We start from the raw sequence: 14,376 nt of genomic DNA, 5'->3' as shown, positions 1-14,376 counted from the left end.
GCCTCCTCCTTATCCCCACCACCCAGACTGCTTCTACTATCATGTGCTGCTGCTCGCAGCCCGGCCTCAGCAGGCAGAGACTGTGGTCATGTGTGTGTGTGTGTGTGTGTGTGTGTGTGTGTGTGTGTGTGTGTGTGTGTGTGTCCAATGGCGTTTTTGGCCGAAAGCTAACTTCTTTGACGGTCTTTCTGTTGTGCCTATCTGTGACTCAGCATCTCCGCTAAAAATGAAGACATTCCTACAACATGAAAGAAGCTGAGGAAATTATACACAAGGCGTATTAGAGCTCAAGTATGTTGATCCCTAATCTTTCTTTGCCAATTGGAATTTCTAACCACACTGCTTCCATCAACCACCAATAATAATTGCATTTCAGCAGTAGCCACCCTATTCTCATCAGACAGACTTCCTCTATAGATCTGGTCTCTATGGACACTGCATATGCAAGGATAGTAATCTTTCTATCTGAGTTTGTTGAAACTCTTGTGAAGCCTTCAGTTAGAGGAACCTTCCTCCCCCCACGCACACACACTACCATATCACTCCCCTAGACATATTGCCCCACGTTTCAGACACCTACTGAACAATCACCAGCTCTTCTTTCTACACAGTACAATCCTGGAACTAAACTGCAGGACTTTGCGCTCTGCCTAGCTTTGATTTTCTTTCACTGTAACCTGAAATGATGCCCTTTCTCAGAACTATACACACTCAAGGTGGCATTCCAGCTTTGCTATCTTGGTCGAATCTTTAGCCACGCCATGTCTGACAAGAACTCAGACCGCACCCCTCCTTTCACTCCAATGTGACAGGCATTTCTTAACCAAACTGATACATAAAGATGCTGCTCCATCAACTTAGTTACATATTTATGTACGAACTATCCCAATTCTTTGTAAGTGATAGCACGGGCACAGCTCAGCAGTCACATGTGTATGGACAGCTATGACAGCCCTTTGATAAGTCAAAGCCTTATGATGTAAACTGTCACACCTTCAACTACGCCACATGCTGGTGCCATTGATGGAATGTAACCTACAAGGTAACAGTATCACTTAATGTTGTGACCATGGTGGGCTCTAAGTACACCTGAATTATTTTAGAAGGTGTATTTCATGTAGGCTAGCCTCTGAAACTTCCCAGCTGATTAAAAATACATCAGACAAAGACTCAAACCCAGACCTTTATCAGTCACAAGACAAATAAGCCAGACAAATGATCTGCCTTTACCTCTCTTCTACCTCTGAAACGTCAAAGACATTCTCCTGCATACATTACGGTACTAGCTCTCCTGGAGGAAAGAATTTTGTAGCACAATGGTCTATCCACAATCTAGGAGAGTGTCTTCAGAATGAATCTTTCAGTAACACTAAAGTTTGGAAAATGGGAAAGAGGGAGAGGCGGAAGGGAAGCTGTGCGGGCAAGTTATGAGTCATCCCCAGTTTTAATTTGCCACTAAGTTTCATACCAGTGCACACTAAGTTGCAGAGGAATCACTGATTGGGCATACAGATTAAGGGAACACATTAACCATCATACAATAAAACTCTTTTATTGAAGCAATTTTGTATCGTGAACATTTTTAATTTTATGTTTACAATTTAAAAATTACCAGCTTTGTACCATCATTTAGTTAACTGTAGCCTTCAGTCAGAGGGCAGATATGTTCACACCATGAGGCTCTATCTTCTCTTGTTGATGAGTTACTATGTAACATATTCAATAGTGAGCAGCTGCGTATAGATGTTTGAGCAGTAAATCAGTTTAATAGTATTTGACACTTGTCTTTTTCTTTATTTTTAAACACAATGTCTGATGACAGCTTACTAAGCAATCAAGACAGGTTGTGATGCTATTTTTGTAGCTCGTGGCTGAGAAATTCTATAAGTGACTCATTTTCGATTAGCATCTGTGATTCAGGTTTCAACTGGAGATCACTCTTCTTGAGGAGTTCCAAAAGTTCATAAGCTACTCTTATCATGTCACTACTCTTATTTATATGCCTACCTGGCATTCAGCATCTGCGTTATACAGTGAGTATTTTTATGCATCCCATTGTTTATTTTTTCGGTCACATACACAATAAATACACAGCATTTATATGATTATATTTCAGTATTTTATACTGTATTGGAAATTGATGAGATGTTATGCATGCAATTCTACTTACTTCAATATTGAATACTGCAATTGTTCCGTCCCTGTTTCCCATGTAAACATTACCCCAATTTTGGTCTATGCACTGTATTGGAGCACCAACATCTATTGCCTCGAAGATATGGGTTCCAGACTGAAAATTAAAAGTTCATTTTAAACATTGTATGAAAGTTCCTGAACAATGTAAATACTTGTGGACTAAGGGAGAACACTCAACAAAAAGCAGAAGTGTTGAGCTGTAATAGGCCTACGTGAATGAAAGAACACTTGCTAGCTTTCAGAGTCACCATTTGACGAGCTAGAATGTGGTGGGATAAATAAAATGAGAGGGAAGCAGAAGGCAGGGACAGGGACTGGGGGTTGGATGGCTATTGCCTCAGAAGGAGGCAGCCAATTTGCCAGCTAGGAATGTAGAAGGGAGGGGAGGCAGGTATATGGGCTGGCACAGTTATAGCAGATGGTAGGAAGCGGCACATTGAAGATAACATGGGGACATAAATTGGGAGGTAGTGGCAGGATGGAGGAAGGGGAAACAGTTGGGTGGACAGTGCAGGCATAGTAGGCTACCTGATACTGAGGCCAGGATGGAGAAAGGTGAAACTGTTGGATGGAGAGTACAGGTGCAACAAGGTGCAGTGGATTACCTGAAATTGAGTCCAGACGATGGAGTGGAGAACAATGTAAGAATAACTGCCATCTGCATATTTCAGAGAAGCTGGTGCTTGGGGGGGGGGGGGGTCCAGATGACTTGGGTTGTGAAGCTGCCACTGAGATTTCACATTTTGTGCTCAGTTGTTGGTTGTGCCACCGGGTGGCCCACTCTGTTCTTGGCAACTGTTTGGCGGTGGCCATTCATCCTAGTGGACAACAGGGTGGTAGTCAAACTGACATAAAAAGTTGTGCAGCGTTCGTAACAGAGTTGGTATATGACATGGCTGCTTCTAAAGGTGGCCCAGCCTCTGATGGGGTAGGATAAATCTATTACAGGACTGGAATAAGAAGTGCTGGATGAGTGTACAGGGCAGGTTTTGCACCTGGGGCACAGGGATATAATTCATGTGACAAGGCGTTGGTAATGGGACTGCGGGGTGGGGGGTGGAGGTTGTGGGAGTTGGAGTGGGTGTGGCATAGGGACAAACTGGTATGTTGTGTAGGTTCGATGGGCAACGGAACACCATTTTAAGGAGAGATGGGACAGATCTTAGGTAGGATGTTCCTCTTTCTGGACAAGATGAGTGATAATCAGAGCTCTGGAGAAGCAGATGGTTTTGGTGTTCCAGTACAGAATGATACTGGGTGACAAGGGTGACACATTCCTTTGTAACTGATTCTTTGGCATGGTGAAGGACTGGAGGTGTTTGAGGATATGATAAAGGAAATCTGTTTGTGGACTAGGCTTGGAGGTATCGTCTTCAAGAGGTCTTCAGCATAGCAAGCAAGGGAGTTATTGTCATTGCAGATAGCGTCGTCCACAAGTGGCTAGGCTGCATGGGAGGGATTTTTTGGTGTGGAAGAGGTAGTAGCTGTGGAAATGCAGGTACTGTTGGTGGTTAGAGGGTTCAATGTGGGCAGGTGTGTGAATGGAGCCATCAAAGAGGTGGCGGTCGAAGTCCATGAAGGTCGTGCGTTGGGTAGAGGAGGATGAGGTGAAGTGGATGGAAGAGTAGGTGTTGAGGTTGTGAAGGAATGCACATAGGGTGTCTTGGTCCTGGGTCCATTTCAAATGGTACAAATGGCTCTGAGCACTATGGGACTTAACTTCTGAGGTCATCAGTCCCCTAGAACTTAGAACTACTTAAACCTAACTAACCTAAGGACATCACACACATCCATGCCCGAGGAAGGATTCGAACCCGCGACCGTAACGGTCGCGCACTTCCAGACTGTAGCACCTAGAACCACTCAGCCACCCAGGCCGGCCTGGGCCCAGTTCACGAAGATATCAATGAACCTGAACCCAACTAGGTGTTGGGAGTTTTGGGAGGCAAGGAAGGTTTCCTCTGGATGGCCCGTAAAAAGGTTGGCATAGAAGAGTGCCACACATGTGCCTGTGGCTGTTCCATGGATTCGTCTGTAAACCTTTCCTTCAAAGCCAAAGTAGCTGTTTGTCAGGACAGGGTTGGTAATGTGTGTAAGGAATGAGGTTGTGAGTTTGGAGCCTGGATGACCATTGGGAGAGGTAGCGCTCGATAGTGGCAAGGCAATGGCATTCATGGATGTTGGTGTACAGGGAGACGGCATCAACATTGGCTGGAGGTGCTGGTCAACAAGAACAGAATTTTTTTCACTGGCAGCACAATAGTCAGCTACAATGGAGCAACCAGGACAGTTGGGTTTGTGGATTTTTGGGGGCCATGTAGAAGGTGGATGTGTGGGGTGTCATAGGAGGGAGGAGGGAGATGGAATCAGGAGAGATGTTCTGGGAAGGGCCTATAGATTTCAGTACAAATTGGAGGTTATGTTGGGACTTACAGCATGGGATCACTCTAGCTGAGCCTGTAGGTGGAGGAGTAGAAAGCGTCATCCTCCAGTGGAACTGCGGCGGTTTTTTCTCTCACCTGGCTGAGTTACGTCAACTTTAAAGAGTTACACCTTCTTTTTGCATTGTCCTTCAGGAAACCTGGTTTCCTGCAATGCAGAGCCCCACCCTTCATAGCTATCAGGGGTACTACAAAAACTGTCCTGCCTGTGACAGACCATCAAGTGTAGTTCGCATCTTTGTCCTTATCTCTGTCTGTTGCGAACCTGTGCCCCTTCAAACACCTTTAGGAGCTGTGGCTGTCAGGGTGAAGACTATGCAGGAAATTACCGTCTGTAACGTCTACCTCCCTCGAGATGACGACGCACCACCCCATGTATTGGTTGCACTCATTTCGGAACTCTCTCCACCTGTTCCCCTTATGCGTGATTCTAGCACTCATAATCCTTTGTGAGATGGAGCCAAGATTAGTGGCTGTGGCAAAATGTTGACAACCTAGTAACTCAACTCGACCTTTACCTCCTAAATACAGGTGCCCCCACACATTTCAGTGTGGTACATGGCACATATTCGGCCACTGATCTCTTGGTTTGCAGTCATGGCCTTCTCCCACCTATCCACAGGAGAGCACATGAAGACCACTTTCCACTCTTCCTGACCCTACTCCAGTGTCCCTCATCTTGATGCTTGCCCAGGTGGGCTCTTCCCAAGGCTAATTGGGACATTTTCATAATCACTAGCACTGATGAATCTCCATTGCATGCCACCATTGATGAGGTGATTTATGCCATCACTAATACCATTATTGTTGCAGCTGAATTGGCAATTCCTTGTTACTCCGGTTGTCCCCAGTGGAAATGAGTGCCTTGGTGGTTGCCGGAAATTGCTGTGGCCATTAGAGACTGCAGACGGGCCCTTTAACTTCTTAAGCACCACCCATCCCTGGAGAATGTCATTGCCTTCAAACGGCCCTGTGCCCAGTTTCGCCTCCTTGTCAAACAAAGAAAGTAGGAGTGTTGGGAACACTATGTCTTCACCACTGGAACACGATCCTCCCCCTCCCAGATATGGACCAAGCTTCGTTGACTTTACGGCTATCACACACCTGTAAGTGTTCCTGGAATTTCCACAAATGAAGCTGTATCGGCCGATCCAGACGTAATTGCAGAGCGTCTTGCTGAGCATTATGCCCGGATCTCTGCATCTGAAGATTACCACCCTATCTTTCATCTCTTCAAACAGAGGATGGAACGACAACACCTCTCTTTTGCTCCACACCACCCTGAGACATATAATGCTGCCATCAGTGCGTGGGAATTTCTCAGTGCCCTTGCTGACTGTCCTGACACATCCCTGGCCCAGACCGCATGCATTTGCAAATGCTGAAACATCTTTCAGCGGATCCCCAGTGCCACAACTTTGCCGTCTTCAACCACATCTGGAGCGCTGGTGAATTCCCGTCGCACTGGCGGGAAAGTATCATCGTCCCAGTGCTAAAGCCTGGTAAGAACCCACTAGATGTTCATAGCTATCATCCTATCAGCCTCACCAACATTCTGTGTAAGCTACTCGAATGTATGGTGAGACGGCGGTTGTGTTGGCTCCTTAAGTCTCGGGGCCTTCTGGCTCTGTCCCAAGGCAGATTTTGCCAAAGATGCTCCACCATCAACAACTTGATGCACCTGGAGTCTGCCATTTGTTTGGCCTTTGCCCAATGACAACACCTTGTTGCCATCTTTTTCCAACTGACAAAGGCCTATGATGCGACTTGGCGACACCACATCCTTACTACTCTGCATGAGTGGGGTCTGCGTGGCCCGCTCCCAATTTTTATACAGCTTCCTGTTGCTCCGCACTTTCAGAGTTCATATTGGTGCATCCCACAGTGCACCCCATATCCAAGAGAATGGGGTCCTGCAGGGCTCTGTCCTGAGTGTCCCACTCTTTTTAATTGTCGTCAATGGTCTCACATTAGCAGTAGGATCATCAGTATTTCCTCTCCTATATGCTGACGATTTTTGCTGTTCCTCTTCTATTGTTGTGGCTGAATGCCGGCTGCAGGGAGCTATACAGAAAGCGCAGACATGGGCCCTCACTCATGGCTAAGATTTGTCATACGCTTCTGTTGTCATCGTACTGTCCATCCCCATACAGAACTTTATCTTGATGACCAACTACTAGATGTAGTGGAGACTTACCACTTTTTGGGACTGGCATTGAATGCACACTTAATTCAGCATCCCCATATTCATCAGCTTAAGGACAAGTGCTGGTGGCCCCTCAATATTATTCAATGCCTGAGCCACACCGACTGGGGTGCTGATTGTCTTACACTGCTTCAGCTGTACAAAGCCCTCGTACAATCCTGTATTGACTATGGGAGCCTGATGTATGGTTGAGCATCACCCTCTGCACAGCGTCTGCTGGACCCTGTCCACCACTGCGGAGTTCGGCTCTCAACGGGAACTTTCCGAATGAGCCATGTGAACAGCCTCCTTGTGGAAGCAGGCATTCCTCTATTGAGGATCTGGTGGCAACTATTGCTTGCAAATTATACCGCCCACATTCATTCAGAGTTTGCCTCGCCATCCAAATTACCATCTCCTTTCTCCTAACACGACAATCCATCTGACGCAACATTGACCCAGCACTGGGAATCCACTCGCCATCTGTGTCCAGTCGCTTCTTAATGAACTCAACGCTTTCCCCCTACCACGTTTCTTGTGGGTCCACTTCTGTACACCTCCATGGTCCATATCTCAGCTTCGACCACGGCTTCGGCTGGATCTACCGCAAAGCTCAAAAGGCTCTGTTCCATCTGAGGCCCTCCGCCGGGAATTTCTCCATCATCTCGGCGAGTTCCAGGGCTCAGAAATAGTCTACACCGACGGGTCAATGGTCGACAGCCTTGTTGGCTTCGCTTATGCTCACACTGGATATACTGAACAGCACTCCTTGCCAGATGGCTGAAGTATTTTCAGTGCAGAGTTGTAAGCCTTTTATTGCACCCTTGAGCATATCCACTTCTGAGCTGGTGAGTCCTCTGTCATCTGTAGTGACTTGTTAAGGAGCTTACAAGCTCTCTAGCACTGCTTCCCTCAACATCCTTTGGTAATGACCATCCATGAGTCTCTTTATGCCCTTGAGAACAGTGAACATTCAGTGACCTACAGTGAACATTCAGTGACCTTCATTTGGACCCCAGGACATATTGGGATACCAAGCAATGAACTTAATGACCACCTGGCCAAAAAGGCTACCAGTAAACCAACTCTGGAGATTGGCCTGCTGGAGACCGATTCGTGATCGGTCTTCCACCACAAAGTTTTCGCAATCTGGGATATTGTATGGCGCACCCTCAGTACATCAAATAAACTCCCTGTTATCAAGGACACAACAAATGTGTAACAGTCACCCATGCAAGCCACTTGCAGGGAATCTATTGTCCTTTGCCACCTTCACATCAGCCATATGTGGCTAACACATGGTCAACTCAATGTCCCTGTGGCTCCCCTACGACTGTCATCCACAATCTTGTTGGACAGCCCAATTTTGCTGCTCCGCGGCGGACTTTTAACATTCCCAGCACTCTTAACTACAGTGTTGGGTGACAATGCCTCAACAGCAGATTTAATTTTATGTTTTATTCAAGAGGGGAGTTTTTATCGTACCATTTAAGGGTGGGTGTCTGACCTACTCTCCGAGGCATCCATCCTCCCTCTGATTTATCTCTCTGTCATCCTTTCTTTGCATTTAGTTTCCCTTGTTGTTCATCTCGCATTGTCTTTTTAGGCTGGAGATTTTAGTGTGTTGAAGAGTGGCTGCCTCATCCTCTTTTATTCTTGTGGTCAGCTAGCCCAGACCATCTGCTTTACGGTTTTAATACTTTCCTCTACTTTTCCTTGTGGTGTGCATTTTCCCCCTATTTTGTTCGTCTCTTTCATTTGCTCTTTTGGTTTGGATCCCCATTCCTTTTACTTTTCCAAACTAAATTTGGGTGTTGTTTCACCTTGAGCCTTGTTTGCATTAGGAAAAAGGGACTGATAAACCTGTAGTTTGGTACCTTTGCATCCCAAACCAACCAACTAGTGGGTGATTAGGTGGGAACTTCATGATTGGACGGTGACATGAACTGAGAGAGACAAGGTCAATGTTGGGATTACGTTGGCTTTTGTTGGAGGGATTGCTGACAAAGTGTTTTCCACTGCAGGGATCAGGAGAAGGAAGCAGGGTTGAAGGTTAGGCCTTCAGACAGGAGTGATAGTTCACATGACTGAGGTTTCTACTGGAGAGATTAACAGCAGTGTTTTGGATTTCACTGGATTCTGGGTTTTGCACAAATTGAAGAGGTCAGCTATGCAAGGTCTGGGTGCTTTGAGGGGTTGATAAGTGGATTCACTGTGAGTAGAATGGCTGTTGATGGATACTGCTGACCCAAGGCAGGAGTAGGATGTCAACAGGTTGGGTAGTTTATGCAGGTGGTGTCTGGAATCCTCCTCCAGGTGATGGAGTGCAACCATTTCTATTTTTGGAGATTTGTGTGTGTGTGTGTGTGTGTGTGGGGGGGGGGGGGGGGGGGGGGGGGAGAGAGAGAGAGAGAGAGAGAGAGAGAACTGCACAGTAACAGTGTCTTACAGAGGGAGTAGAGCTGTTTCTGGGATGCCTGTGGCATGGAGAGGTGTTTTTGTAGTACCAGTTCCATGGGCGATAGGGCCTGGTGGAATCCGAAAAGCTGAAGGAGGAATGGGATCCAGAGAAGGTGATTTTTATGATTGGGGGGGGGGGGGGGGGGAGAGATATTCCGTGGTTTAGACAGCATTTAACGAACAAGATGTGGGATTACTCAGAGGAATGGCTGCTTTTCTGAACTGCTGTAGAAAGATGGATCAGCAATCCAGAGGAATACGGATGATGTTACAGGGTGTGTATGTGGACAAGAAAAAAAATTTCCATATTTTTTCTGGATTTCCTGGTCAAAAAATACATTTTTCTCAGGTGAATATGTACTTTCTCCTGGGTGAAAATACACTATACCCCAGGTGATGGTGCATTTCTTCCATGTTAAGTGACAATATACTTTCCCCTGGAGCTGTAAAACTTATAAGTTCCTTGAATGGTAAAGGTTATACACCCCAACATTTTAGGAATCGAAACCCAGCACGACATAAATGGCTGGTCTCCTGGGCCCAAAACTTTTCTAAGTGGCTGGTCCTAAAAACGTTTAAGTTTTGAATGAGCATAAAATGCTCCATGATTTTCTAATTCATCACACATTCGTGCTGCGTAAAAGGAAAATTACTTTGAAAAGTAATGCCCTTGAACCATCAAACACAGTATTCTCCTGCAACTTGTTAGAAATGTAAACAGTTGTGATGTCATGCTCATCAAAAGCAGTTTGCTGTTACAAATTGCATAGACTTCATCCTTAAGCCTTTACTATATTGTTTTTACTCTCAGCAAACAACTGTGTGTTGCTATTGTAAATGGTATATTTTCTTTATAAATAAAGTTTTATTTTGGTGTTATTCTATCGTTTTACTGTTACTCTGTAGTGGCAGGCTAAAAGAAATTTATCTGGCAGAGTATTAGTTCTTACCAGTCAAAGTTACAAAAAATTCAACTAAAAACCAAAACAATAAAAAATTTCCAGAATTCTAAAAATTTTCCGAGTTTTTCCAGGACAAAAAGATTGCCTTTTTTTCCCAGATTTCCCTGTTCTTGTGGGGCATAAACACCCTGTGTTAGGAAATGGGAAATGAGGCAGGAAATGGGCAAGTGAAAGCATTTGGTGATTATAAGGAGAAATGGATAATGTAGTGTCAGTTCATGGGGTGAACAGGATGGAGCAAAATGTGTTGGGGGCTCCTGTTTTTCGGTGAGTGGTCTCCTTAAAATAAAAAATTTTTATCTTAATTATCTAAGCACACAAAAATGTTTCAGTACATCAAACAAAAATGTGAATCCACATCATTTTATGTTGACTGTTTTTGTACTCTTTTGGGGCTAGTCATGATATGTTCACTTCATAATTTTACAAGGAGATACTTACCTTTACCAATCAGTGGGTCCCTCTCATCCTGTGGTCCGCAGCAACGTGCGACACTTTCGTAACGTTCTCCAACCTTACCCTCTTTTCTCACTGAGGGCGGAACCAATAGTTACAAATTCGGGTACAGTTTTTTGTATTCTCATGTATGTCTATCAATAGTATTTGAAATTTCACATTCTGAAGGTGAGGGATGACCAGTCATTCTGTCTCCTAGTAAATTTATAATTTTCTCAAACTTAATTTTTCATTGGATACGATTCACTTCATAGCTTGATACTTTTCAGGGAGAACGCTACTGTTTTAACAAAGACAATTCTAACTGATAAAAATGCAGTGGAAACTGGATATACAGGGCAAGCTTCTTATGTTGAGAAAATAAAAAATCGAAAAAAAGCTACACATTGGATTAAAAAAGGAAAAAAATAGTTGTTCTATATTTTAAAAAATGCTATCCTGTGATACCAAAGTTGACTTCCTTGCATCATCCCCAAGGGGTTGGGTAGGGCAGGGTGCAACATCTTAAATAAGAACATCCCATTTTTATTGTAGATTCGGATTCTACAAAAAAACAATACATAGCTTTTGTATGTAACAAGTAACAAGTTATTATGCGATAAGATGGCAATGTAATCAACAAATACCACAAATGAGTTACAAAATGCTATTATTTTGAGAAGAATGCACTGGGTTAAAAAATGAATAGCAGTAATTATGAAAAAATTGTGAAAGGTGTGTGCTCTCACCTCTCACCAATGGTGTACTTGTTTGAGGTGTGTTCTTATAACTCTCTCCAACAGGGTATGATTCGACATAACTGAGAAGTGTTCCTGATGTAATCTACTGACATGCATTGGTGATACGCTGAATCATGTTATTGCACATTGTTGGCCCTTTCTTCGTCAAGAAACCCCACAAACAAAAGTCACGCGAAGGAAGATCTGGCTATCTTGCAGTCCGAGACAATCGACCTCCGCTTCTGATCCACTGACAACTGTACACACATCTAATATTTCCCGTACTTATACAGAATATGCACTGGACAACCATCATGCTGCAACCACACTTTTTGCCGCACACCCAAGGAATATTGGCACATCGTGCTCCAAGAATGTTTGATGTTTATCACCATTTGAGATGCCTTGGATAAAGAAGGGACCAATGAGTTAGTCAGCAATTATTCTACACCACAAATTCACGTTTCCATGAACACCAATGTTCAACTTGTAGTAACCAATGTGAGTTTTCCAAACTCCAGTAATGTATGTTAAGTCAATTAATTGTACCAAGTTTTGTGAAAGTCAACACACCAGAGAACAATACTCAAGCAAAAAAATTGGGGTCTCTGTATTTGCTGAAGCAACCACAGGCCAATGTTACTCAGTTCTGGAAATCATTGTCATACAGCTCCTGATGGAGGGAAATGTCAAACAAATGACATTTTCTACATTTCAAATTCAGAAAATAGCAGTCTGACTAATCCCCCTTCCTAACTTAATTGTCGAGTGCTAATGTGGGGATTATGATTCACTGAGTCTAATACTGACATTTCATTATTCTCTCTAACAAATGTTCTTTGATGGTTATGTGGAGACCCGTCACATAACCCAACAAGTAGCAGCACACGATTGCAAACTATATGGAAAATGTTGACCATAAATCATTACAGTATTATTGGCATTCCTGTCACCTTTTTCCATTAATGTAAACCCTTCAATTGTAATAGCCTGCATTTTAACTACAGTGAAATCCCTCTCTTACACTTTCAAGGGACTTGAAAAAAATGGTGTTAAATGCAAGAAAATGTAAAATGTGGGAAATGATGTTTTAAGCTGTAAAGGTAAAGTATAGAACAACCACTTGCATTTTCCCACTTTACGTATGATATACGTATATAATACGCATCAAAATACTTGTCAGAGACTTGTTTATTATCTAATTGTTATAACTTCAAGTTGAACAAATATATTTCAAGGAAGACGCAATACATGAAAGTCACAGATCACATAAACAGAGTAAGACGTCTGTACACTTTAACAGTCAAATCATAACTGAGTCCAAGTCTAACGGCCACTGGCTAGCTGGCCGCTTAGGTGGCGCTGCTGCTGTATGGCTGGCAGACAGCGCCGCATGTAGAGGACGCGCGTAACTGCGCGGCGGCACTTTGAAAGATTGGTGAGTCACAACACTTTTCCCCCCTTTGAAGTTTTTGCACAGGTCTTGATGGAAGTGGCCCGTAGATTGCTAACATCCATAGGTGTTGTTGACTGGCCATAAAGTCTCGAGGAGGAGGATTCCCGTACGGACAGAAGTGTCCCCGATGATAACGGGTCGAGCCGACAGGAGACGTGGGGGTCGAATCTGCTGGAGCCCCGTGCACCAATCTGCCCGTTGCGGCAAGTCTGGTTGTTATAAAAGGAGACATGGGTGATGTGTCTGCGTCCGTAGTAGAAGGAGGCGAGTAGAGTTGCTCCGACAGATAATGGTCATCTGGTTCCTGCATGGGCACGTCTCCTGGTGGCGTTAAGTTCTCGTGCTGGCACCGATATGATGGTGAGAGGACTGCATTGTGAGTAATGAGAGATTTCAGTATCCCGAGTGTCAGGTAGATCCGAAGGTGGTGTAGTGGCATCCAGAACAGGCATTGCCGGCACACGAGGCCGAAGCTGGTCTGAATGAAGCACTGTAACACCCGTGTCCGTCTGTATTTCATACAGGCGTTGGCCACGGTGTCGTAAGATGCTGCCAGGACTCCATTTTGGCCGCCTGCCATATCCCTGTACCTATACAAGGTCGTCGGTGGTGAAACGGCCAAGCGAAGGCACCCATAGCCATGAGGTGGAAGGCCGCAGAAGATGAAGTAGCGTGCGGGGCTGCCACGTAAGAGCTCAGCCGGGCTGTGGTCGCCCATGGGGGTGAAACGGTAAGAAGCCAGAAATTGGAAAAGCACATCATCAGCAGAAGAAGTCAGGAGTTTCCTCATCTGAGCCTTAAATGTGTGGACCAGTCGTTCAGCCTCACCGTTTGACTGTGGATGGAACGGAGGGGCCGTAACATGCATGACACCGTGACGGGCACAAAAATCCGCAAAATCAGAAGAGGCAAATTGTGGACCATTATCAGTAACAAGAGTCGAGGGAAGGCCTTCCAAAGAGAAAATGCAAGCTAAAGCGTTGGTGGTTGCTGCGGTGGTAGGCGACGTGCAACAGACAATGAAAGGAGGCATCAATAATGAGAAGTCAGTAAGTACCTAAAAAAGGTCCCGCGAAGTCAGCATGAATACGCTCCCAGGGCTTCTCGGGCGAAGGTCACAGTGACAAAGATGACTTCGGGGCGGCGGCCTGTGACACACAAGGGCCGTAGGCAGTGACCATGTGTGCAATTTCAGAGTCGATGCCGGGCCAGTACACATGACAGCGCGCCAGAGATTTTGTGCGAGACACACCCCAATGCGCTTGGTGAAGGAGGTGCAAGACCGAAGCATGCAAAGGTACCACAACATGCGGCGAAGCATTTTCGGTGGAAAGGAGGGTAACACCATCCCTAGCCATGAGGCGGTAACGCAAAGGGTAGTAGTTCCGCAACGGATCAGAAGTCTTAGCGGACGGATGATCTGGCCAACCCTTCTGAATACAGCGTAAAACCCAGGAAATGGTAGGGTCAGAACCCGTAGCAGCCGCCAGCCGGTCCCCGG

General features: G+C 45.1%; 1 protein-coding gene across 1 annotated transcript in view; it reads right to left on the bottom strand.

The window, feature by feature from the left end:
- The window catches only part of LOC124803216, a 200,073-nt gene that overhangs the window by 50,950 nt on the left and 134,747 nt on the right, over positions 1–14,376 (bottom strand). Inside the window, exon 11 of the mRNA XM_047264399.1 lies at positions 2,171–2,290. Within this exon, the coding sequence (XP_047120355.1) occupies positions 2,171–2,290 (120 nt within the window). The remainder of the gene's footprint in view (positions 1–2,170; positions 2,291–14,376) is intronic.

This window comes from Schistocerca piceifrons, chromosome 1, assembly GCF_021461385.2.
Source record: "Schistocerca piceifrons isolate TAMUIC-IGC-003096 chromosome 1, iqSchPice1.1, whole genome shotgun sequence".
NCBI classification, from domain to species: Eukaryota; Metazoa; Arthropoda; class Insecta; order Orthoptera; family Acrididae; genus Schistocerca; species Schistocerca piceifrons.
Note: the sequence above shows the minus strand (reverse complement) of the source record. Positions and strands in the feature narration are given on the sequence as shown.